The sequence below is a fragment of the Doryrhamphus excisus genome, chromosome 5 (assembly GCF_030265055.1).
Source record: "Doryrhamphus excisus isolate RoL2022-K1 chromosome 5, RoL_Dexc_1.0, whole genome shotgun sequence".
Taxonomy (NCBI): Eukaryota; Metazoa; Chordata; class Actinopteri; order Syngnathiformes; family Syngnathidae; genus Doryrhamphus; species Doryrhamphus excisus.
This window is the reverse complement of record NC_080470.1, coordinates 1,662,617-1,685,371: the sequence shown is the minus strand read 5'-3', so window position 1 is coordinate 1,685,371 and position 22,755 is coordinate 1,662,617. Positions and strand designations below refer to the sequence as shown.

At 39.6% G+C, this 22,755-nt stretch overlaps 2 protein-coding genes across 9 annotated transcripts in view; both read left to right on the top strand.

The window, feature by feature from the left end:
• The window catches only part of slc5a5 (solute carrier family 5 member 5), a 59,548-nt gene extending 47,622 nt beyond the window's left edge, over positions 1-11,926 (top strand). For 7 of the 8 annotated variants that reach the window (XM_058072375.1, XM_058072377.1, XM_058072378.1 and 4 more), the window contains 8 exons: positions 1,098-1,186; positions 2,005-2,117; positions 2,245-2,315; positions 5,032-5,118; positions 7,090-7,280; positions 8,325-8,422; positions 8,581-8,666; positions 10,431-11,926. In XM_058072375.1, the coding sequence (XP_057928358.1) occupies positions 1,098-1,186; positions 2,005-2,117; positions 2,245-2,315; positions 5,032-5,118; positions 7,090-7,280; positions 8,325-8,422; positions 8,581-8,666; positions 10,431-10,583 (888 nt within the window). In that variant the 3' untranslated portion in view covers positions 10,584-11,926. Of the gene's footprint in view, positions 1-1,097; positions 1,187-2,004; positions 2,118-2,244; positions 2,316-5,031; positions 5,119-5,240; positions 5,373-7,089; positions 7,281-8,324; positions 8,423-8,580; positions 8,667-10,430 lie in introns of those variants that run through there. The other variant, XM_058072379.1, reaches the window with a different exon arrangement.
• Positions 11,927-12,059: 133 nt separating this feature from the next.
• Positions 12,060-22,151, top strand: cluap1 (clusterin associated protein 1). Its single transcript, XM_058072382.1, has 13 exons — positions 12,060-12,176; positions 12,448-12,494; positions 12,583-12,694; positions 14,218-14,302; positions 14,387-14,566; positions 14,647-14,742; positions 14,817-14,900; positions 14,972-15,105; positions 16,645-16,786; positions 18,157-18,229; positions 18,320-18,457; positions 19,767-19,816; positions 21,873-22,151. The coding sequence occupies exons 2-13, from the start codon at positions 12,473-12,475 to the stop codon at positions 22,041-22,043; spliced, it is 1,287 nt and encodes a 428-aa protein (XP_057928365.1). The 5' UTR covers positions 12,060-12,176; positions 12,448-12,472; the 3' UTR covers positions 22,044-22,151.
• The last annotated feature ends 604 nt before the right edge of the window (positions 22,152-22,755 follow it).

The window sequence follows — 22,755 nt, the reverse complement described above, 5'->3', positions numbered from 1 at the left end:
AATATCTTACTTTTTATTTTTCTACACAAAATAACATGAAAAATAAATAAACAAATCAAGAATAAAGAAAATCAATCAGTAATAAATAAATATAATAATAATAATAATAAAACGGCAAATAATAAAAACTAATAGAAACCACATATAGTTGGTGGGTAGACAAATTATTTTTTTCAGATTAAAATGAACAAAGCATTATTAGAGCCCTGTAGACATGACAAAACATGACTATAGTCACATTTATACTCTTTTTATTTACAACATATTGCGCAACTGCAGGGTCTTGAGACACATGCTAACTCGCAAACTAGAGAGCTTAGCGACCTAAATGGTAGCCTCCAAGTTATTTCCTTTCAACTTAAATAGCCAAAAACTTACCACTTCCACACGGATAGGGAGGTTAACTATTAACAGTTATTTAACCTTTAACATGAACATGAATCAAACGTAATAATTTTTTCTGGGTACATGATACCATACAGCATCCATATCAAACTTGCGCGGGGCCGCACTAACATTAAACTTTCATATCAAGGCGGGGGGCCTCAAACTAGCGTCCTGCGGGCCACATTCGGCCCACGGGCCGCATGTTTGAGACCCCTGATTTATACATATTTTGCTAAGTATTTTCTGAGAAATAATTCTTTATCTTTTTTTTTAATCTTTTTTATAGACATGACAAAACACGACTATAGTCACATTTATACTCTTTTTATTTACAACATATTGCGCAACTGCAGGGTCTTGAGACACATGCTAACTCGCAAACTAGAGAGCTAGCGACCTAAACGGTAGCCTCCAAGTTATTTCCTTTCAACTTAAATAGCCAAAAACTTACCACTTCCACACGGATAGGGAGGATAACTATTAACAGTTATTTAACCTTTAACATGAACATGAATCAAACGTAATAATTTTTTCTGGGTACATGATACCATACAGCATCCACGGGCCGCACTAACATTAAACTTTCATATCAAGGCGGGGGGCCTCAAACTAGCGTCCTGCGGGCCACATTTGGCCCGTGGGCCGCGTGTTTGAGACCCATGCTCAAGATGTTACCTAGTAAAAAGGTTGAAAGTATTCTTTTTTTGCAGTATGTGCCGTACTTTGTGCTGGACATATTCAAAAACTATCCTGGCTTTCCTGGTCTGTTCCTGGCCTGTGCGTACAGCGGCACCTTGAGGTATTTGAATCCTGTCTTTCTCGATAAATCCCCCCCCAAGTACTATGATTCCCACTTTATTTTGCTCCATGATTTTCCATGATTATATTTAGTTTAGCACTACACCATGGAACCTTCGGTAGCAGCATTAATCCACTCTATAAGTTCTATAATGTGTTCCATCTGAAACCAAAATACATTATTATATTATAATATTATTTTCCAGACCCGACCTTGATCAATAAAGTTCCACAAAGAACGATTCCATTTTTATTAATATTATATTTTTGCAATTTGAGCATAGAAAACTGTTTAGAAAACTTTCTAAATATTTTTTTAACATTATTAAAGACCTCCAGACATGACCTAACACCCCTATAGTTACATTTTTCACCTGTATTACTCAATATAGTAGACATAATAAGAGTAGATAAGCAATTTAAGACAAATAAGATGCTTGTGTGTTGCTATAAATGTCTTCCCCCCGCGGGGAGATGACTCAAAGTTGGACAGGAAGTGACATCGGAGGTTTAGAGTTGAGTGTCAGCTTAACGTGTTATTTAACTGTGTTTTTATTCTGGATTATTGTGCCCATTGTGAAATAATTCAAACCTGCAATAAAAGTCTGGTCAAGTCTGGTGCTTGTGCGTTTCACCGAACATTATAGTAACATAACGCCTTCAGAATGTCTTATATTTATATTTTAGTACATTTTGATATTTTTATGCTTGAAAAGTTTTTGTACACAAACTGAAAAATGTATGCAATAAATCTTTGACGTTAACCGGACAACATGCTAACTGAGCTTCCATGCTAATCTGAATTTCCCTTGTTGACAGCACGGTTTCCACGAGTATCAACGCAATGGCCGCAGTAACAATGGAGGATCTCTTACAACCTCATCTGCGCGGCATGAACCAGAAGAAACAAATCCTTCTTTCGAAAGGACTGTGTAGGTGGAGCACAACGTCGGTTTCTGTTCCAAAAGCTATGGATGAGAGATGCCAGATGGAAGCATGGCCGTGATGTACATGACCCTGAACGACCTATTGACCTTGTTTCTTTGTTTCTCCTTCCAGCCTTGGTCTACGGAACCGCTTGCATCATTGTAGCTGCTCTATCCTCCCTCCTGGACGCGGGGGTTCTTCAGGTAAACAATCAGTATGATGCAATTTCAGCTCATTTCTTGCCTGCTTGTTTCCTGGCACGTGCATTGTTTGGAGTGCTTCCCAGCATGCCTTGCGGCACTTATTTAGATTCCATGGTTACCGTTAATAGAATGGTTTATTTTACCCCACAGTGGCCGTAGTTGCCCTCTGTGTGTTTACTTAACTTTTCCATCAAGGGTGTCCAAACTTTTCCAAACTAGAAAATTCCCGCAGAAATTTTGATGGGCTTGCCACCTGTGCTGTGAACCTCGGGCCCGGTGTGCCAACGGCTACCGTGCTAGCACCTAGCAAGACAACCTCAAGTACAGAAAAGGTTGATGCAGTCCCATAGTGTCCCCACATCATTCCATGTGTCTATTTGCCTTTAGACATTAGTAAATTAGCTTAAATGCTAACATGCTAACGGCTACCATGCTAGCACCTAGCAAGAGAGCCTCAAGTTTAGAAAGTGCCAAGGTCGTCCTTTAACATCCCTACATCATGCCATGTGTGTATTTGCCTTTAGACTTTAGTAAATTAGCTTAAATGCTAACATGCTAACGGCTACCATGCTAGCACCTAGCAAGACAGCCTCAGGTCCCGAAAAAGTTTGGGGCAGGCCCATAGTGTCCCCACATCATGCCATGAGTGTATTTGCCTTTAGACATGAGTAAATTAGCTAAAATGCTAGCACGCTAACAGTTGTCATGCTAGCACCTAGCAAGAGAGCCTCAAGTTTAGAAAGTGCCAAGGTCGTCCTTTAACATCCCTACATCATGCCATGTGTGTATTTGCCTTTAGACTTTAGTAAATTAGCTTAAATGCTAACATGCTAACGGCTACCATGCTAGCACCTAGCAAGACAGCCTCAGGTCCCGAAAAGTTTGGAGCAGGCCCATAGTGTCCCCACATCACGCCATGAGTGTATTTGCCTTTAGACATGAGTAAATTAGCTAAAATGCTAGCACGCTAACAGTTGTCATGCTAGCACCTAGCAAGAGAGCCTCAAGTTTAGAAAGTGCCAAGGTCGTCCTTTAACATCCCTACATCATGCCATGTGTGTATTTGCCTTTAGACTTTAGTAAATTAGCTTAAATGCTAACATGCTAACGGCTACCATGCTAGCACCTAGCAAGACAGCCTCAGGTCCCAAAAAGTTTGGAGCAGGCCCATAGTGTCCCCACATCATGCCATGAGTGTATTTGCCTTTAGACATGAGTAAATTAGCTAAAATGCTAACATGCTAACGGCTACCATGCTAGCACCTAGCAAGACAGCCTCAGGTCCCGAAAAGTTTGGGGCAGGCCCATAGTGTCCCCACATCATGCCATGTGTCTATTTGCCTTTAGACATTAGTAAATTAGCTTAAATGCTAACATGCTAACGGATACCATGCTAGCACCTAGCAAGACAGCCTCAGGTCCCGAAAAAGTTCGGGGCAGGCCCATAGTGTCCCCACATCATGCCATGAGTGTATTTGCCTTTAGACATGAGTAAATTAGCTAAAATGCTAGCACGCTAACAGTTGTTGTCATGCAATCACCTAGCAAGAGAGCCTCAAGTTTAGAAAGTGCCAAGGTCGTCCTTTAACAGCCCTACATCATGCCATGTGTGTATTTGCCTTTAGACTTTAGTAAATTAGCTTAAATGCTAACATGCTAACGGCTACCATGCTAGCACCTAGCAAGACAGCCTCAGGTCCCGAAAAGTTTGGAGCAGGCCCATAGTGTCCCCACATCATGCCATGAGTGTATTTGCCTTTAGTCATGAGTAAATTAGCTAAAATGCTAACATGCTAATGGCTACCATGCTAGCACCGAGCAAGACAGCCTCAGGTCCCGAAAAGTTTGGGGCAGGCCCATAGTGTCCCCACATCATGCCATGTGTCTATTTGCCTTTAGACATTAGTAAATTAGCTTAAATGCTAACATGCTAACGGATACCATGCTAGCACCTAGCAAGACAGCCTCAGGTCCCGAAAAAGTTCGGGGCAGGCCCATAGTGTCCCCACATCATGCCATGAGTGTATTTGCCTTTAGACATGAGTAAATTAGCTAAAATGCTAGCACGCTAACAGTTGTTGTCATGCTATCACCTAGCAAGAGAGCCTCAAGTTTAGAAAGTGCCAAGGTCGTCCTTTAACAGCCCTACATCATGCCATGTGTGTATTTGCCTTTAGACTTTAGTAAATTAGCTTAAATGCTAACATGCTAACGGCTACCATGCTAGCACCTAGCAAGACAGCCTCAGGTCCCGAAAAGTTTGGGGCAGGCCCATAGTGTCCCCACATCATGCCATGTGTCTATTTGCCTTTAGACATTAGTAAATTAGCTTAAATGCTAACATGCTAACGGATACCATGCTAGCACCTAGCAAGACAGCCTCAGGTCCCGAAAAAGTTTGGGGCAGGCCCATAGTGTCCCCACATCATGCCATGAGTGTATTTGCCTTTAGACATGAGTAAATTAGCTAAAATGCTAACATGCTAATGGCTACCATGCTAGCACCTAGCAAGAGTGATGCATTCAATTATAATCTGATGCATGTTCAAATGAAATAAAACCATTACCATTACTATTTTTTTTGCAAAATTACCAATGCTTGTTTCATTTCTATATATATATGTAACACCCCCAAATATGTCCACTTTTGTGAAAAGTTACAGTTACACTCAACTGTCTTTAATTCTGGAATAAATTAGTTGTGCTTTTTCCTCAGGCGTCCCTTACAGTCATGGCTGCCATCAGTGGTCCGTTACTGGGTGTGTTCATTTTGGGGATGTTTCTTCCAGGCACAAACAAACTGGTGAGTTGTTTCATTCCTCCGTGATCATACCACACTGTGCTGTAATTCTTCTGTACAGATGAAAACATTAGTGGAATTTTTTTTCAACTATATAATCGGCAATACGGACACGGGACAATAAGGATTTTGGACAGCCGACATGGAATGAGCCAAGTTGCAAGGAGCGTGTAGGTTGTCACAGGTTTTATGTTTTTATATGCTAAAATTGAACTTTTGCTGTTTATTTTATCTTACCATAACATTTTGGATTTATCACAGGCATATTTCAATAAAAAAGTACTGTAATTTCATATATTCTGTGCCATTTTTCTCATTGAAAATGTATTTGTGTCCTCTGCTAAAATGTTTTTTTTTTGTAATGTAACATTCTGTAACATTCTGTAACATTTTACTTGATATTTCGTGAATTTGTTTATTTGTATTTTTTATTACCGACATGAAGGCTGCTAGCCCTTTAAAAAGAAATGCATTGTGGGAATTTGAGTTGCCTCTCTCTTCCTTCCGTCGTCTGTCTGCACCGCCCATTGTTTCTACGTTCTGATTGGCTGTAGCTCATTGTCAATCAATGTCCTTCCCGCTGCTTTGCCGTGTCTGCTCCGTTTGTGATGCTAGCTAGCTTGTAAATGAATCTCCGGTTTGGAAGACCGCAGCAATATGTTCTAACGAGGCTACAAATACGTTCCAGCACAGCGGAACCACAACGGGATGAAAAGATACAGTCACAGGAGTAAAAAGAGTAAAAAATATGCGTGAGTGACTTAATAATTACTTGTGGAGAAAAAAGTGTAAAAGTGTATGTTGAGGGGGTTTACTGCCTTTAAAACATATAGAATAATGACGTTGGCTACTTAGCGGATTTCACTTATTGCGGGCTATTTTGGGGACTCGAACGCTGTACTGTTACATTCGTTTTACTTTTAACACTACATGTAACATTAGTTCGTTGTCGTTTTCTACCGCTTATCCTCACGAGGGTCGCGGTGGCGCTGGACTGGTGGCCAGCCAGCCAATCACAGGGCACATATAAACAAACAACCATTCACACTCACATTCATACCTATGGACAATTTGGAGTCGCTAATTAACCTAGCATGTTTTTGGAATGTGGGTGGAAACCGGAGTACCGCATGCAAACTCCGCACAGAGGTGCCCGAGGTTGGAATTGAACTCGGGTCTCCTAGCTGTGAGGCCTGCATGCAAACCACTTGTTCACCGTGCACTCTCACATTAATATTATTCATTCATTTTCTACCGCTTATCCTCACAAGGGTCGCGGTGGCGCTGGAGCCTATCCCAGCTGTCTTCGGGCAAGAGGCGGGGTACACCTTAGACTGTTGGCCAGCCAGCCAATCACAGGGCACATATAGACAAACAACCATTCACACTCACATTCATACCTATGAATAATTTGGAGTTGCTAATTAACCTAGCATGTTTTTGGAATGTGGGAGGAAACCGGAGTACCCGGAGAAAACCCACGCATGCACGGGGAGAACATGCAAACTCCACACAGAGATGCCCGAGGGTGGAATTGAACTCGGGTCTCCTAGCTGTGACACCTGTGTGCTAACCACCCGGCCCTGGTTCAGTATATTTTTCATTAAAATACTAGTCATGCCAAAATGTTGTGTTGCTGCTGGATGTTCACAGTATCCGAGTGATACTGTTGTGGGGGTGATGGAGCCTATCCCAGCTGTCTTGGGGCGAGAGAGGCGGGGTACACCCTGGACTGGTGGCCAGCCAATCCCAGGGCACATATAGACAAACAACCATTCACACTCACATTCATACCTATGGACAATTTGGACGACATGCAAACTCCACACAGAGATAGCCGAGGGTGGAAGAGTAGTCATCGCCCACCCTGAAGGTTGCTGGTTCAATCCTCAGTGTTTCTGCGCATGAGGTCTGGGACGAGTAGGGAGGTACACTTGGACATTGCGGTTTCTAACGGTGTCTGTTTTGTTTCAGGGTGCCTTCTCAGGCGTGACAGCGGGCCTCTGTGTGTCTTTGTGGCTGGCTGTCGGTTCCACTCTGTACCCGCCCAGCCAGGCGACCATGGGCGTGCTGCCCACTTACACAGACCGGTGTGAACCCGGAATCCTGAATGACACTCAACAGCAGCACTCCATTTCAACGCCACTTCTCCCTGACGGTCCCGGGTCAGTGCCACACAAAACTTTTTGTAAAAAAAAAAAAATAATAATAATAATAATGTGATACCGATGTCTACCGATACCACATTTATATGCTAATCCCTAATATAGGCATATAATGTACATATGTATAATTTATTTTTACCAATACCCCTTTAACAAAAAAGAAATTGAATCTTTCCAAAGCTAACACAAGTAACACAAATGTATTCTTATATAAAATATGTAATACATTAATTATGTACTCAGATATGGGTGGAGATGCAAATACAACTGTACTCACTAAAGTTTACTGCTACTTTATAATGATTTTACAGTGTGATGTTAAACATATCAGTATTGATATCCGACTCGGAAATTGAGACTTGGACATTATCAGCCGATTATCGGACATCCATATTTGATATGACTGTTATGTGTTTTATTGAAAGTGATTATAAACTTTGACTGATGTTGTACCACATTATGTAATGTTATATTATGATATTATACCGCCTTATATTTTACCTATGTATCAAAATTGGCAAAGAGTACATTTGGAATAAAGGAAGTGAACAAAAAAATAAAATTAAAAATGAAAAATTAATAAATAATAAAAAATAAAAATAAAAATAAAAATAAAAATAAAAAATACAAATAAAAATAAAACAAAATAAAACAAAATAAAAAAAACATTTTGTAGGATGCTGAATAAAAAATAAAAAATAAAAAATAAAAAATAAAAAATAAAAAATAAAAAATAAAAAATAAAAAATAAAAAATAAAAAATAAAAAATTTTAAATTTTAAATTTTAAATTTTAAATTTTAAATTTTAAATTTTAAATTTTAAATTTTAAATTTTAAATTAAAACTAAAAATAAAACTAAAACTAAAAATAAAAATAAAAATAAAAATAAAAATAAAAATAAAAATAAAATATACAAATAAAAATTAAAAAAAAATAATAAAAAAAAACTTTTTGTAGGATGCTGTTTATGCACCGTTTTATGATATTAGTGATATCAAAGCTATAAATAAAGTAAATACATTCATCATTTTGCTACATCTAGGGGCCTGCATGATTTCTACGCCATATCCTACCTCTATATTGGTGCCATAGCAGTCGTCTCGGCTGTTCTAGTTGGGATCCTTGTAAGCTCTGTTTCAGGTAAGCAGATAAAAGAGACTTGAGAGCTCATGAATGAAGTATTTTCCATTTGCTTAGTAACACAAACGTTGTTTTCTCTCTTGTGTCCTTGGGCTAAAAGGCTCGTTTTGAGTAGTTGTTAACTCACAAAAGTGGTTATCATTTCTCTCAACATGCAGGACCGACCAAGAGAGCTGATCTTAAACCGGGCTTGTTATGGTGGGACCTGGGGAAAAAGCAGGCGGCCATGCAAGCAGAATGCGAGGTAACTACCCCCAAAGTATCTCACTATGTGTGTACATTCAGTCATGACTCGTGAGTTTTGTTAGTAATTCGTTCCGAAAGGTCAGACGCAAATGGAGGTAATATTTCCCATAGGAAATCATGTCAATTAAATTAATCAAAAGTTACATTTTTATAGAGAATAATTCTTGATTTACATGCAGAAAACAATGCAAAAATATAATTACAATAATTACTCAGAGATCGAATTCAACAATGTTTCTCACCTTCTTTATAAATTGTTGGCACTTTTGGCCCCATGGTGGGTTATTTAATAGTCACACTCTAGTTCAGGGGTCTCAAACTCAATTTACTTGGGGGCCACTGGAGCTCGCGTCTGGGTGAGACTGGGCCGCATCAGGTTTTCAAAAAAAAAAAAAAAAAACGCATTTATTAAAAACAAAAAATTTTTAAAAACTTTGCTTTGGTTCCAATTTTCTACAATAAAAGCTCTGATAAAACATTCCACTGTTCTCAAATATCGTACTTTTTATTTTTCTACATAAAATAAGATGAAAAATAAATAAACAAATCAAGAATAAAGAAAATCAATCAGAAATAAATAAATATAATAATAATAATAAAACGGCAAATAATAAAAACTTAAGAAACCACATATAGTTGGTGGGTAGACAAATTATTTTTTTTCATATTAAAATGAACAAAGCATTATTAGAGCCCTGTAGACATGACAAAACACGACTATAGTCACATTTATACTCTTTTTTATTTACAACATATTGCGCAACTGCAGGGTCTTGAGACACATGCTAACTCGCAAACTAGAGAGCTAGCGACCTAAACGGTAGCCTTCAAGTTATTTCCTTTCAACTGAAATAGCCAAAAACTTACCACTTCCACACGGATAGGGAGGATAACTATTAACAGTTATTTAACCTTTAACATGAACATGAATCAAACGTAATAATTTTTTCTGGGTACATGATACCATACAGCATCCATATCAAACTTGCGCGGGCCGCACTGACATTAAACTTTCATATCAAGGCGGGGGCCTCAAACTAGTGGCCGCGTGTTTGAGACCCCTGTCATAGTTGTTTCTTTAGTGATTAATACTAAAATGAGAAAATAAATCAAACTCATTGATTTAAGAGATATGTTCTATATCCCTCAGTAATAGCCAGGTAACAAAAGAACCTTCAATTTATTAATTTAATAATATTCTTTTGAGGTTCATTTGACCATTTTTGGAAATTAAAATGGAGGGGTATAGTGACCAAAAAAAGGCCAAAAGTATTAAAAGCAACATTTTCATGGATGAAGAAGCCTAAGAAAGTAACCAAGACATGAGAAGCAAATTTATTGTTTTTAGTGTATTTTATATCTGATTTAATACACGGGTCAAAACCGACCCGTTAACATAAGAGATGCTACCAGAAAGCTAACACAAGAGGAAGGTTAAAACTTTCTAAATAGGAGTTTTGACATTATTAGACACCGTATTACCTCTTTTTTTTTTTATCAAGTCTGGTGCTTGTGTGTCTCACCAAACATTACTGTAACATTACTGACACCTAGAGTCCAGAGGAGAATACTACATATTATTCACATTATCTTTGAAGGCATCTCCTGAATGCCTATTTTATATTTCTCCAAAGTGAAAAACAGTTAGCATGTATTAGCATTTTCAATTTCGACACTGTTATTATAGCAGCTAACACGAAGAATTACTCTATTATGCATTTATATTATTTTTTTGCCACATTTTTTTTTTTATCCCGCCCAGGCTAAGCGGCGTCTAGAAAGACGAGAGCTCGTGCGTTTGAAAGAGCCGCACAGACGTCGTGACGAGAGTCATGCAAAACTATGGAATAATGTTCAATATGTCACATTTCCGTCTCCGAGTGTATTACCTGAAAAAGATTTGCTGTTGCATTGATGTTGTTTTTTTTTCTGTTATGTTTTTAATTCAGAATGTGGTTCTAAAACAACCCACGTTTAGAAATACTGTGGGTAAAATAAACTTGTTAATAAAACAAATGTGGTTGTATTATCATCCCATGTACTACCTGAAAAATATATACAATTTTTAGGCATTAAGAAAACAAACTTTGAAGAGCATAATTCATTTTTATATATCATAATGAAGTTTACAAAAGTGTAGTTGAATGTGATGCAGAGTCTCTTCACTGATTGTTCCTAATGGAGCCACTTCCGCGTGCCTCGTGCCCTCCCCGCCCCCGGTGAGTCACCACTCATCAGCGGCCCTGTTGGAGTCCTCGTCCGCGACTGCGCAGTCGAGACGCTCCACTCCGGGAAGAGCCAGGTCCCTTTCGTTGAGCTTCTCCAGGAAAGACGAAAGCAAACGTTTGTTTAAATGGTCCGTCAGGGTCCTCTCCTCCTCCTCCGCCACACGCACCTTCGCCACCTCCGTTTCTTCGGCGCTGGCGTCCGAGTTGAAGTGCGAGAGGGCCGCGCCGTGGTGGCTCAAGGACAAGCCGTTAAGCTGCTCTTCCTCCGTGGGGCTGCCGGCGTCCGCGCTGGATTCGGCCTCCATTCTCGATACTAAAGTTGTCTGCAGGGCGACATTTTCCAGTTCTTTCAGGCGTTTGCTGTCGAGGCCGCGGCCGGGCGAGTCGTTTCCTGCCGGGTGGTTGGTGTCAAGAGGCTCGCCGCTCTGCTCCATGGTGCTGTGAAACAGGAATGCGGAACGAAGAAATAGAAAACATTACTTTGGTAACGACTGGACGGTGTCGCCCCCGCGTGGTAGATTGGGAATACTGCAACAAAAAAGACAAGTGTTACCCAAACCACACAATACTATTCATTAACATCTTATCTTACGTAAGTATTTGTGGATATGAGTGACAATTTAACCACAAGTTAAAATCCTTATTTGTGTAAGCATACTAAGCAAATAAAGTTGGTTTTGATTATAATTAAAGACTCAATTCCTACCTAAAACACAATAAATCGATCAACATAACCGGCTAGCTGACAGATCTTCTAACAAACAACACATCACTGGAAAAACCAGGAAGTATTTTGCATTCAAAATAAGACAGTATTTTCCATTAATTTTGGAATTTAATTTTTTGACGGATATCTTTCAGAAACACTTATTAAAAAAATGTCTACAATGTTTGACGACTGTGTTTTTTTGCTAGTACTTTTACCCTTTGGGCCCCTTCAAGTGCATATGCGTGTGCACGGCGGCCATATTGGAACGGTACTTTTGCGACTAACATTGTCTGCAAGGCACCTAATATATTGTTAGTGAATTTCCTAAATTATCATATAATATTTTTCGCGCACCCAACCGATGAAATAACGATTATATATATAACACATTTATTTTTTAAAATTTATTACTCCGCTCAGGCATCGCAAATGGCGCCTCTATCATTATCTTTGTCTCCTATTGGTTGACATATGAGTATAACTGTACGCTATTGGTCAACAGTCATTTGGTTTTTCTTCCGTGCGGAAATACTTACTACTCAGGGCGACCGCTCGACTGGCTGTTCAACAGGTAACCATTGGCGACTCTTATAAACATTACATATTATCAATTTACTTTTGAGAATGTAGAATCTACACCAATAATGTAGATTATGAAAATAAATAAAGTACAGTAGCTGCGCGCTACGTGTTTAGCTAGCTTACCACAAGTCACGCTAACCACAACATAGCTTGGCACACAACAACTTAAACCACGAATTTAAGCTATTTGACTACGTTATTACAGTCATTAATTCATAAATTTATTACCCTCGTTGTTACCGTGTGTTTTTGACATGCAGGTGCGAGGACCGAGCATCACTGACAATGTCCTTCAGGGATTTGAGAAGTAAGCTATCATCACAACAACATCAACGCCATGACAACGCATTTTCAACCGCATGCACGTGCTCATATTTTTGTTTTTTCCCTTCCAGATTTTACAGAAATGATGAGGGCGTTGGGTTATCCTCGTTTGATATCCATGGAGAACTTCAGAACACCTAACTTCAACCTGGTGGCAGAAATCATGATATGGCTTGTGAAAAGGTACAAAATATCACCTGTTCAGACACAGTCTCAAGTTCTTGTTTTTTTAATGCATAAGATTAGACACATGCAATCCAGAAAATGATATGTAAATGTTACAAAAAATGGGAAAAAGTGGGCTAATAAATTGATAATAAAAGTACAAATACTGCACATTTCAGAAAACAACATATGGAATGATACAGCACTCTACAAGAAGCAATGAAGTCTGTAAAATTAAATAACTTAAATAAAAAAATGAAAAAAAAAATCAAAAAATTGTTACAACTATAATGATAAAAATTGTAATATTAATGATGATTATAATAATGGTGATAATAATAACAATAATAATGGTAACGGCAGTCGAGTGGTTAGCGCGCAGACCTCACAGCTCGGAGACCAGGGTTCAATTCCACCCACACAGAGGCCATCTCTGTGTGGAGTTTGCATGCTTTCCCCGTGCATGCGTGCATCCCACATTCCAAAAACATGCTAGGTTAATTAGCGACTCCAAATTGTCCATAGGTATGAATGTGAGTGTGAATGGTTGTTTGTCTGTATGTGCCCTGTGATTGGCTGGCTGGCAACCAGTCCAGGGTGTACCCCGCCTCTTGCCTGAAGACAGCTGGGATAGGCTCCAGCACCCCCCGTTACCCTCGTGAGGATAAGCGGTAGAAAATGGATGAATGAGTTCTCCTCCTATTTTGTGTGGAAGTGGTAACTTTTTGGCTTCTTATTTTGTCTTTCCCCACCCTCGACCATCTCTGTGTGGAGTTTGCATGTTCTCCCCGTGCATGCGTGGGTTTTCTCCGGGTACTCCGGTTTTGCTCCCACATTCCAAAAACATGCTAGGTTAATTAGCCACTCCAAATTGTCCATAGGTATGAATGTGAGTGTGAATGGTTGTTTGTCTATATGTGCCCTACGATTGGCTGGCTGGCCACCAGTCCAGGGTGTACCCCGCCTCTCGCCTGAAGACAGCTGGGATAGGCTCCAGCACCCCCGCGACCCTTGTGAGAATAAGCGGTAGAAAATGAATGAATGAGTTCTCCTCCTATTTTGTGTGGAAGTGGTAACTTTTTGGCTTCTTATTTTGTCTTTCCCCACCCTTGACCATCTCTGTGTGGAGTTTGCATGTTCTCCCCGTGCATGCGTGGGTTTTCTCCGGGTACTCCGGTTTCCTCCCACATTCCAAAAATACATGCTAGGTTAATTAGCGACTCCAAATTGTCCATAGGTATGAATATGAGTGTGAATGGTTGTTTGTCTATATGTGCCCTGTGATTGGCTGGCCACCAGTCCAGGGTGTACCCCGCCTCTCGCTTAAAGACAGCTGGGATAGGCTCCAGCACCCCCGCGACCCTTGTGAGGAAAAGCGGTAGAAAATGAATGAATGAGTTCTCCTCCTATTTTGTGTGGAAGTGGTAACTTTTTGACAAACAAACACTAATGTTTCATATATTTGCTCAAATAAAATAAAAAAATATATATATATCTATCTCCAGATAGCAGAAATAATTGTGTTTTGTTTCACGGCATAGATATGAACCTCAAATGGATATTCCCGCAGATGTGGACACAGAATCCGACAGAGTATTCTTCATCAAGGCCGTGGCTCAGTTTATGGTAATATCGTCAGTTACATTACTACATCCACGAGGTACCTGCTTGTCAATCTGGTATATATACGTACGTGTATTTTCTCCCAAGGCGACTAAAGCTCACATCAAGCTGAACACCAAGCGCCTCTACCAGGCTGATGGCTACGCCGTCAAGGAGATGCTGAAGGTCACCTCGGTGCTCTACAGCGCCATGAAGACCAAGCAGATGGGCCTGGAGGAACAAGTGGAGGAGGACGGCAGCAAGTTCAAATTTGATATTAGCTCACGGGTATAATGAGTTTTTCTCAATATTTAAAATGAAAAAAAAAAATTGTTTTTAAAGTTTTCAGTCTTCTGTCCTCGCTTTAGATTTCAGACCTTAAAGAAGCTCGACAGTTGGCGTCTGAGGTCACGTCTAAAGGAGCGACGCTTTACGATTTACTGGGCAAGGAGGTGGAACTCAGGGTGAGCGGAAGCCCGGACACTTTGAACGAGTCCTTATTGTCTTTTAGCGTAAAAGGTTCTGCGTTTATGTTTAGGAAAAGAGAACCGCCGCCATTGCAAGACCGCTGGAGATCGATGGCACCGAGAGGGCCCTCAGAGCCGCCATCAAAGAGGCCTTTGTACGTATTTCTCTTCATACAATAACGTGATTGAAGTTATAGTAATACCGACATAATTTCTTCTTATTAAGGAAACGGTGGAGAAGACCAAAGAGATGTTGAATAATATTGCTTCTGACGAGGCCAGTTTGGATGCCAAGGTAGAAAAGAAACAACAGGAACTGGAGAGAAGTCGAAAGAGGCTCCAGACGCTGCAAAGCGTGCGGTGAGTCGACGGTGTTACCGCAATAACATTCATTTTCTACTGCTGGAGCCTATCCCAGCTGTCCCACCCTGGACTGGTGACCAGCCAGCCAATCACAGGGCACATATAGACAAACAACCATTCACACTCACATTCATACCTATGGACAATTTGGAGTTGCTAATTAACCTAGCATGTTTTTTTTGGAATGTGGGAGGAAACCGGAGTACCCGGAGAAAACCCACGCATGCACGGGAAGAACATGCAAACTCCACACAGACATGGCCGAGGATGGAATTGAACTCGGGTTTCGTAGCTGTGAAGCCTGTGTGCTAACCACCCGTCCACTGTGCAGCCCTGGTTCAGTATATTTTTCATCAAAATAGTAGTCATGCCAAAATGTCGTGTTGCTGCTGGATGTTCACAGTATCCGAGTGATACTATTGTGGGGGTGATGGAGCCTATCCCAGCTGTCTTCGAGCTAGAGAGGCGGGTTACACCCTGGACTGGTTGCCAGCCAATCATAGGGCACATATAGACAAACAACCATTCACACTCACATTCATACCTATGGACAATTCGGAGTCGCTAATTAACCTAGCATGTTTTTTTTGGAATGTGGGAAGAAACTGGAGTACCCGGAGAAACATGCAAACTCCACACATTGGAAATTGAACTCGGGTCTCCGAGCTGTGCGCTAACCACTCGACCGCCGTGCAGCCACCACAATAACAGTGATTGATATAATACTAAAGTAGGCGGGAAAACATGAGTACCAATATTGAACTAGTGGTGTCTCAGTCATGAACGAACGGGTCAAAAGAACTAGTTCTTTTTTTGTGAACTGAATAAACAAAGTCACTTTCCCTAAAATACCCGTTCAGTTGCAAACAGCAGACAGTGCTTCCCTGTCTTATCTGATCGTCGCGCCTCGCTCTGTGGGTGGGTGGGTGGGTGGGTGGGGTTAGCTGACTTCAAGATCGAGACCGAGAGCTTGACCGACACAATCAGTGACTTTGTTTATTCCGTTCACAAAAAAGAACCAATTCTTTTGACTTGTTCGTTCATGACCGACACACCAGTAGTCGTTATGTGTTGTTGCGCTGTTGAGTCGGAACCAAAAATGAACCAAATTGAACATGAGTGAACGAACTGACTCGACACATCTGACCAGGTTTTTGCACACTGGGAGATCACACAACCAATCAACCGAAATGAACGGATCTTTTTACTGAATGAACAGTTTTGCCCACCACTTGAATGACTATGAATGAGGCCCCTAGTGTGGTGGAGAAGATGTAGAGGTGGGAGGGGGGGGGGTGATGTTGCCACTCAGCTCAAGGAGGATTCAGATGCCTCTAGATTCAGTTTTTTAAAAAAACAGTGACTTTTTGTAGTCTTTTTGGACACTTTATGTAGTCTTTATGAATAAAAACATATATGATACACGTATGTTCATCCCCCACAACATCCATAATAAGGACATGTTCATGCGTCATTAAGGTCAACTACTAATGTCTCTCTTGTCCGCTCACTTTTTTTTTTTTTTTTTTTTTTTAGACCAGCGTTCATGGATGAATACGAGAAGATCGAAGAAGAACTCCAGAAGCAATATGAGATCTACGTGGCCAAGTTCAAAAACCTTTGTTTCCTCGAGTCTCAGCTGGAAGATTATCATCAGCTGGAGCAGGAGAGGTTTGAGGTAGGTTCAAAGGATGCTTCATGGAGGTAGGACATCATGATAGTCATTATAGTCATTCAATTCCAGACCATTTAATCCCAGTCGTTCCTCTCGGAATCGGACATTTTTTGTTGATTTTTTGACTGATTTTTTTAAGGTGTTCTTGGCTTATACCAAAAGAAAGATGTCTAAACAATGATGTAACACTTAAAAAAAATAAAATTGACACCCTGAACTATTGCTGCACGGTGGTCGAGTGGTTTGCACACAGGCTTCACAGCTAGGTGACCCAAGTTCAATTCCATCCTCGGCCATCTCTGTGTGGCGTTTGCATGTTCTCCCCATGTACTCCGGTTTCCTCCCACATTCCAAAAAAAAAAACATGCTAGGTTAATTAGCGACTCCAAATTGTCCATAGGTATGAATGTGAGTGTGAATGGTTGTTTGTCTATATGTGCCCTGTGATTGGCTGGCCACCAGTCCAGGGCGTACCCCGCCTCTCTCACCTGAAGACAGCTGGGATAGGCTCTAGCACCCCCCGCGACCCTTGTGAGAATAAGCGGTAGAAAATGGATGAATGAGTTCTCCTCCTATTTTGTGTGGAAGTGGTAACTTTTTGGCTTCTTATTTTGTCTTTCCCCACCCTCGACCATCTCTGTGGGGAGTTTGCATGTTCTCCCCGTGCATGCGTGGGTTTTCTCCGGGTATTCCGGTTTTCCTCCCACATTCCAAAAAAAAACATGCTAGGTTAATTAGCAACTCCAAATTGTCCATAGGTATGAATGTGAGTGTGAATGGTGGTTTGTCTATATGTGCCCTGTGATTGGCTGGCTGGCCACCAGTCCAGGGTGTACCCCGCCTCTCTCACCTGAAGAGAGCTGGGATAGGCTCCAGCAACCCCTGTGACCCTTGTGAGGATAAGCGGTAGAAAATGAATCTACATGAAATATACCATAAACTATTCACAATTTCTACATTTAAATTTTTAAAAATTGTGTATGTGTTAAAATTTCCCTTCAATGCGTAACCTCCTTGGCGCAACACTTCCTGGTTGCTACATACATGGCACTCTTTGTAAAATGCACTTCTGCCATTTTTTTCCACCTAAAAACTGCACCAAACATGCTCTTTTCTATTGTGGAGTTGCATCATCACCTCTTTGTGCCTCTTGTGGAAAAAAAAGAAAGCCAAATCTGTCTTTGGGAGCGAGTGGATGGGTTTGAAAAATAAAAAAAAACACTTATAAATAGGATTTTGGTAGTGACTGGCATCACAATAACTGATGTTAGTGAGTTGATTGTAATAAGCATCAAAATAGTGACAGTAATGACTAAAAAAATATGTTCTATACCTTATTGAATATGATTCTCATGTTGTCCATTTCAATGTAGGAGACGGAGAACACTCTTAGGATGATGCAGCAAAATCTGAAGGAAGAGGATCGGGATCTCATGAGGAGCTCATGTGAGACCAACAAGACCTGAAATCTTCTATGTTTACACGTATAAAATATAACACATAATAACAAAAACATGTAACATGCATTTCTTGCAGTGAAAGATGTGGACTCTGACATGGACGTCCTTGAGGACGAAGCGGACATGGACAGTGACTTGGAAGAGTCCCGGCCCTCCAATCCACGGCCCACTCGAAATGGCATGATGGCTGCCAAACAGACCAGCGATTTGTTCAGTATGTTAGCTATTTTTGTTTCTTTAATTGAGTTCCATTTTTAACTTACCTTTTTATACATTTTAAGAAATTTTAGTTTTTGTGTTACTACCCCAACCTTCCATAAGTGGGTCAAAAATGACCCGGTCAGGTTGTTTTCTTGAAATATCTTCGTAATGAAAATTTTTCATAATTTCATATTCCAGGTATTCCTAAAAAAACATGTTCTTAATATCATGCCATTCACATTTTTAACTTAACTTTTATAAATTTTAAGAAATTTTAGTTTTTGTGTTACTACCCCAACCTTCCATAAGTGGGTCAAAAATGACCCGGTCAGGTTGTTTTCTTGAAATATCTTCATAATGAAAAAAATTCATAATTTCATATTCCACGTATTCCTAAAAAAAACATTTTTTTAATATCATGCTTTTCACATTTTTAACTTACTTTTTATACATTTTAAGAAATTTTAGTTTTTGTGTTACTACCCCAACCTTCCATAAGTGGGTCAAAAATGACCCGATCAGGTTGTTTTCTTGAAATATCTTCGTAATTAAAAATTGTTATTATTTCATATTCCATGTATTCCTAAAAAAACATGTTTTTGATATCATGCCATTCACATTTTTAACTTACCTTTTATACATTTTAAGAAATTTTAGTTTTTGTGTTACTACCCCAACCTTCCATAAGTGGGTCAAAAATGACCCGGTCAGGTTGTTTTCTTAAAATATCTTCGTAATGAAAATTTTTCATCATTTCATATTCCAGGTATTGCTCAAAAAACATGTTTTTGATATCATGCCATTCACATTTTTAACTTACCTTTATGTAACACACAATGGATCCTCACATTTTCTATTGTTGTACGGGGTCATTTCTTTTTCAAAGATGTAAAAAAAGTGAAAAATGAAGATGTTTCTAACATGAAATCATTCTTGTGTGGTCCTAAATATAATACTAAATATCATACAAGTGATTATTACTAACCAAAATGGCAAAATTGTCATAAAAAGGCATTGATTCTAGTATGGGTCACTTTTGACCCACTTATGGAAGAGTGTAGGGTCACTTATGTCACTTTTCGAAGTCTTATGCACCGTCTGTGTTTTGATCTGACAAATCTTAAGTAAGTTTAATCAGGTGTAAAATAACTGTAGCTTCTGCAGGGGAAAAAAAAATCTCATTTAAATTTGGTGGGACCAAGTAAGCTGTGTGGTAGAACAACATTTAAAACACAAATTAAAAAAATATATACTTTGATACTTCCAGTATTGCATTCATCTCTACCAGTATTACCATTAATTTTTAACATTCTTCCCTCCAGGAAGAGGGGCAAGATTCATCGGGAACATGCAAGGTGGTGACAGCGACGAGGTAAAGACTGCTTTTATGGGATTTAACAACAATCTGTGTCCATTTCATCTCTTTCTTTGCACTCATCTGTTTCTTCAAAGCCAACATTAGCCATTCCCAGAAGACCAAAACCGAAGGGAAAGGTTTGTGACGGGTTAGCGTTTTGTTAGCTGTCGATTTTTGTGTATTCGAAATAGAATAATAATCCATCCTGACATCCTACTTTCACTGTAAGACCTCATGCAGTACAGTAATCCCTCGTTTATCACGGCTAATTTATTCCAGACCCGACCTTGATAAGTGAATTTCAGTGAAGTAGGTGAGATAAATTGAATATTTTCGTAGTTGGAGCACTGTCTATTTTTGTGTATTCGAATTAGAATAATAATCCATCCTACTTTCACTGTAAGACCTCCTGCAGTACAGTAATCCCTCGTTTATCACGGCTAGTTGGTTCCAGACCCGACCTTGATAAGTGAATTTCAGTGACGTAGGTGAGATAAATTGAATATTTTCGTAGTTGGAGCACTGTCTATTTTTGTGTATTCGAATTAGAATAATAATCCATCCTGACATCCTACGTTCACTGTAAGACCTCCTGTAGTACAGTAATCCCTCGTTTATCACGGCTAATTGGTTCCAGACCCGACCTTGATAAGTGAATTTCAGTGAAGTAGGTGAGATAAATTGAATATTTTCATAGTTGGAGCACTGTCTATTTTTGTGTATTTGAAATAGAATAATAATCCATCCTACTTTCACTGTAAGACCTCCTGCAGTACAGTAATCCCTCGTTTATCACGGCTAATTGGTTCCAGACCCGACCTTGATAAGTGAATTTCAGTGAAGTAGGTGAGATAAATTGAATATTTTCGTAGTTGGAGCACTGTCTATTTTTGTGTATTCGAATTAGAATAATAATCCATCCTACTTTCGCTGTAAGACCTCATGCAGTACAGTAATCCCTTGTTTATCACGGCTAATTTATTCCAGACCCGACCTTGATAAGTGAATTTCAGTGAAGTAGGTGAGATAAATTGAATATTTTCGTAGTTGGAGCACTGTCTATTTTTGTGTATTCCAATTAGAATAATAATCCATCCTACTTTCACTGTAAGACCTCATGCAGTACAGTAATCCCTCGTTTATCACGGCTAGTTGGTTCCAGACCCGACCTTGATAAGTGAATTTCAGTGAAGTAGGTGAGATAAATGGAATATTTTAGTAGTTGGAGCGCTGTCTATTTTTGTGTATTCGAATTAGATTAATAATCCATCCTACTTTCACTGTAAGACCTCATGCAGTACAGTAATCCCTCGTTTATCACGGCTAATTTATTCCAGACCCGACCTTGATAAGTGAATTTCAGTGAAGTAGGTGAGATAAATTGAATATTTTCGTAGTTGGAGCACTGTCTATTTTTGTGTATTCGAATTAGAATAATAATCCATCCTACTTTCATCCCTCGTTTATCACGGCTAATTGGTTCCTGACCCGACCTTGATAAGTGAATTTCAGTGAAGTAGGTGAGATAAATTGAATATTTTCGTAGTTGGAGCACTGTCTATTTTTGTGTATTTGAATAATAATCCATCCTACTTTCACTGTAAGACCTCATGCAGTACAGTAATCCCTCGTTTATCACGGCTAGTTGGTTCCTGACCCGACCTTGATAAGTGAATTTCAGTGAAGTAGGTGAGATAAATTGAATATTTTCGTAGTTGGAGCACTGTCTATTTTTGTGTATTCGAATTAGAATAATAATCCATCCTATTTTCACTGTAAGACCTCATGCAGTACAGTAATCCCTCGTTTATCACGGCTAGTTGGTTCCAGACCCGACCTTGATAAGTGAATTTCAGTGAAGTAGGTGAGATAAATTGAATATTTTCGTAGTTGGAGCATAGAAAACTTGTGTACAAGCTTCAAAATGTGTTTTTTATATCCATCCATCCATCCATCCATTGTGTGCCCCCCCCCCTTCTACCAATAAATAGATTACTAGTACTTTTTGTGTAATCGTACTTCTATTCTAACATACAATTGTGAATTCGAGATGCCTTTTTTCTGCTTTTAGTCCGAAGACAGTGAGATCGAGGTGGACGAAGACGACGACGACGAAGAAGGTGAGGACGAGAGCAAAGCGTTGGACGATGACAGTTTGGAAGACCCCGTGTCGAGGGCCACTCGCTCCTCCAAGGGACGCGTGAGACCGCCTCTGTCTGAGGAGAGCGACAACGATTTCTGATTTTTAGAAACTTTCATTCGCATTGTATACATCGTATTGTAAATTGTATAGCACGGGATATTGTAGTAATAATAATAATAATAATTCATGTGAATTTTCTAATTAAAGTCCTCTCTGTATCATCTTCTAGTCTACGGCTTTTTATTGGATTAGCATTGTAGTCTACGTGGATTTTGGATTGGTCCATGGCTTTATTGAAAAGTGATACCAATGCAATATCATAGTGTTTATGCTAGTACTTGAAAGTAGGACAATAGATCAAAGCCAAACTCAGTCAAAACGTAATCTAGTATATTGAGTGTCGAATTAATTTATTAACTTTATTCTCTTCACAAACATTAACTCGAATTTGAGAGAAAACTTTATTCTCTTCACAAACATTCACTTGCTACGTGAGAACCTGAACGCCGCATCGCAACCACAACAGGAAGAAGCGGGGGAAAAAAACCCTGTCCATCGCGCCCATCCCTCCGGGTGGCAACCACTCCACTTATCAATCGTTCCGGGGTGAATTATGTACCGGTAACCAAGCACTACAATATCATATTTTTTTGTTTATGTGCCCCATTTGCTTGTCTAATTTAAAGATTTCTATGCTATTCTATCATGTATCAACATCATAGCTCAGATTCATATATAAATAGATACATAAAAGTAAATAATCAACTACCTTGGTTTGTTTCCAGCAGTGGTAAAGGTCTGAAGAGATATG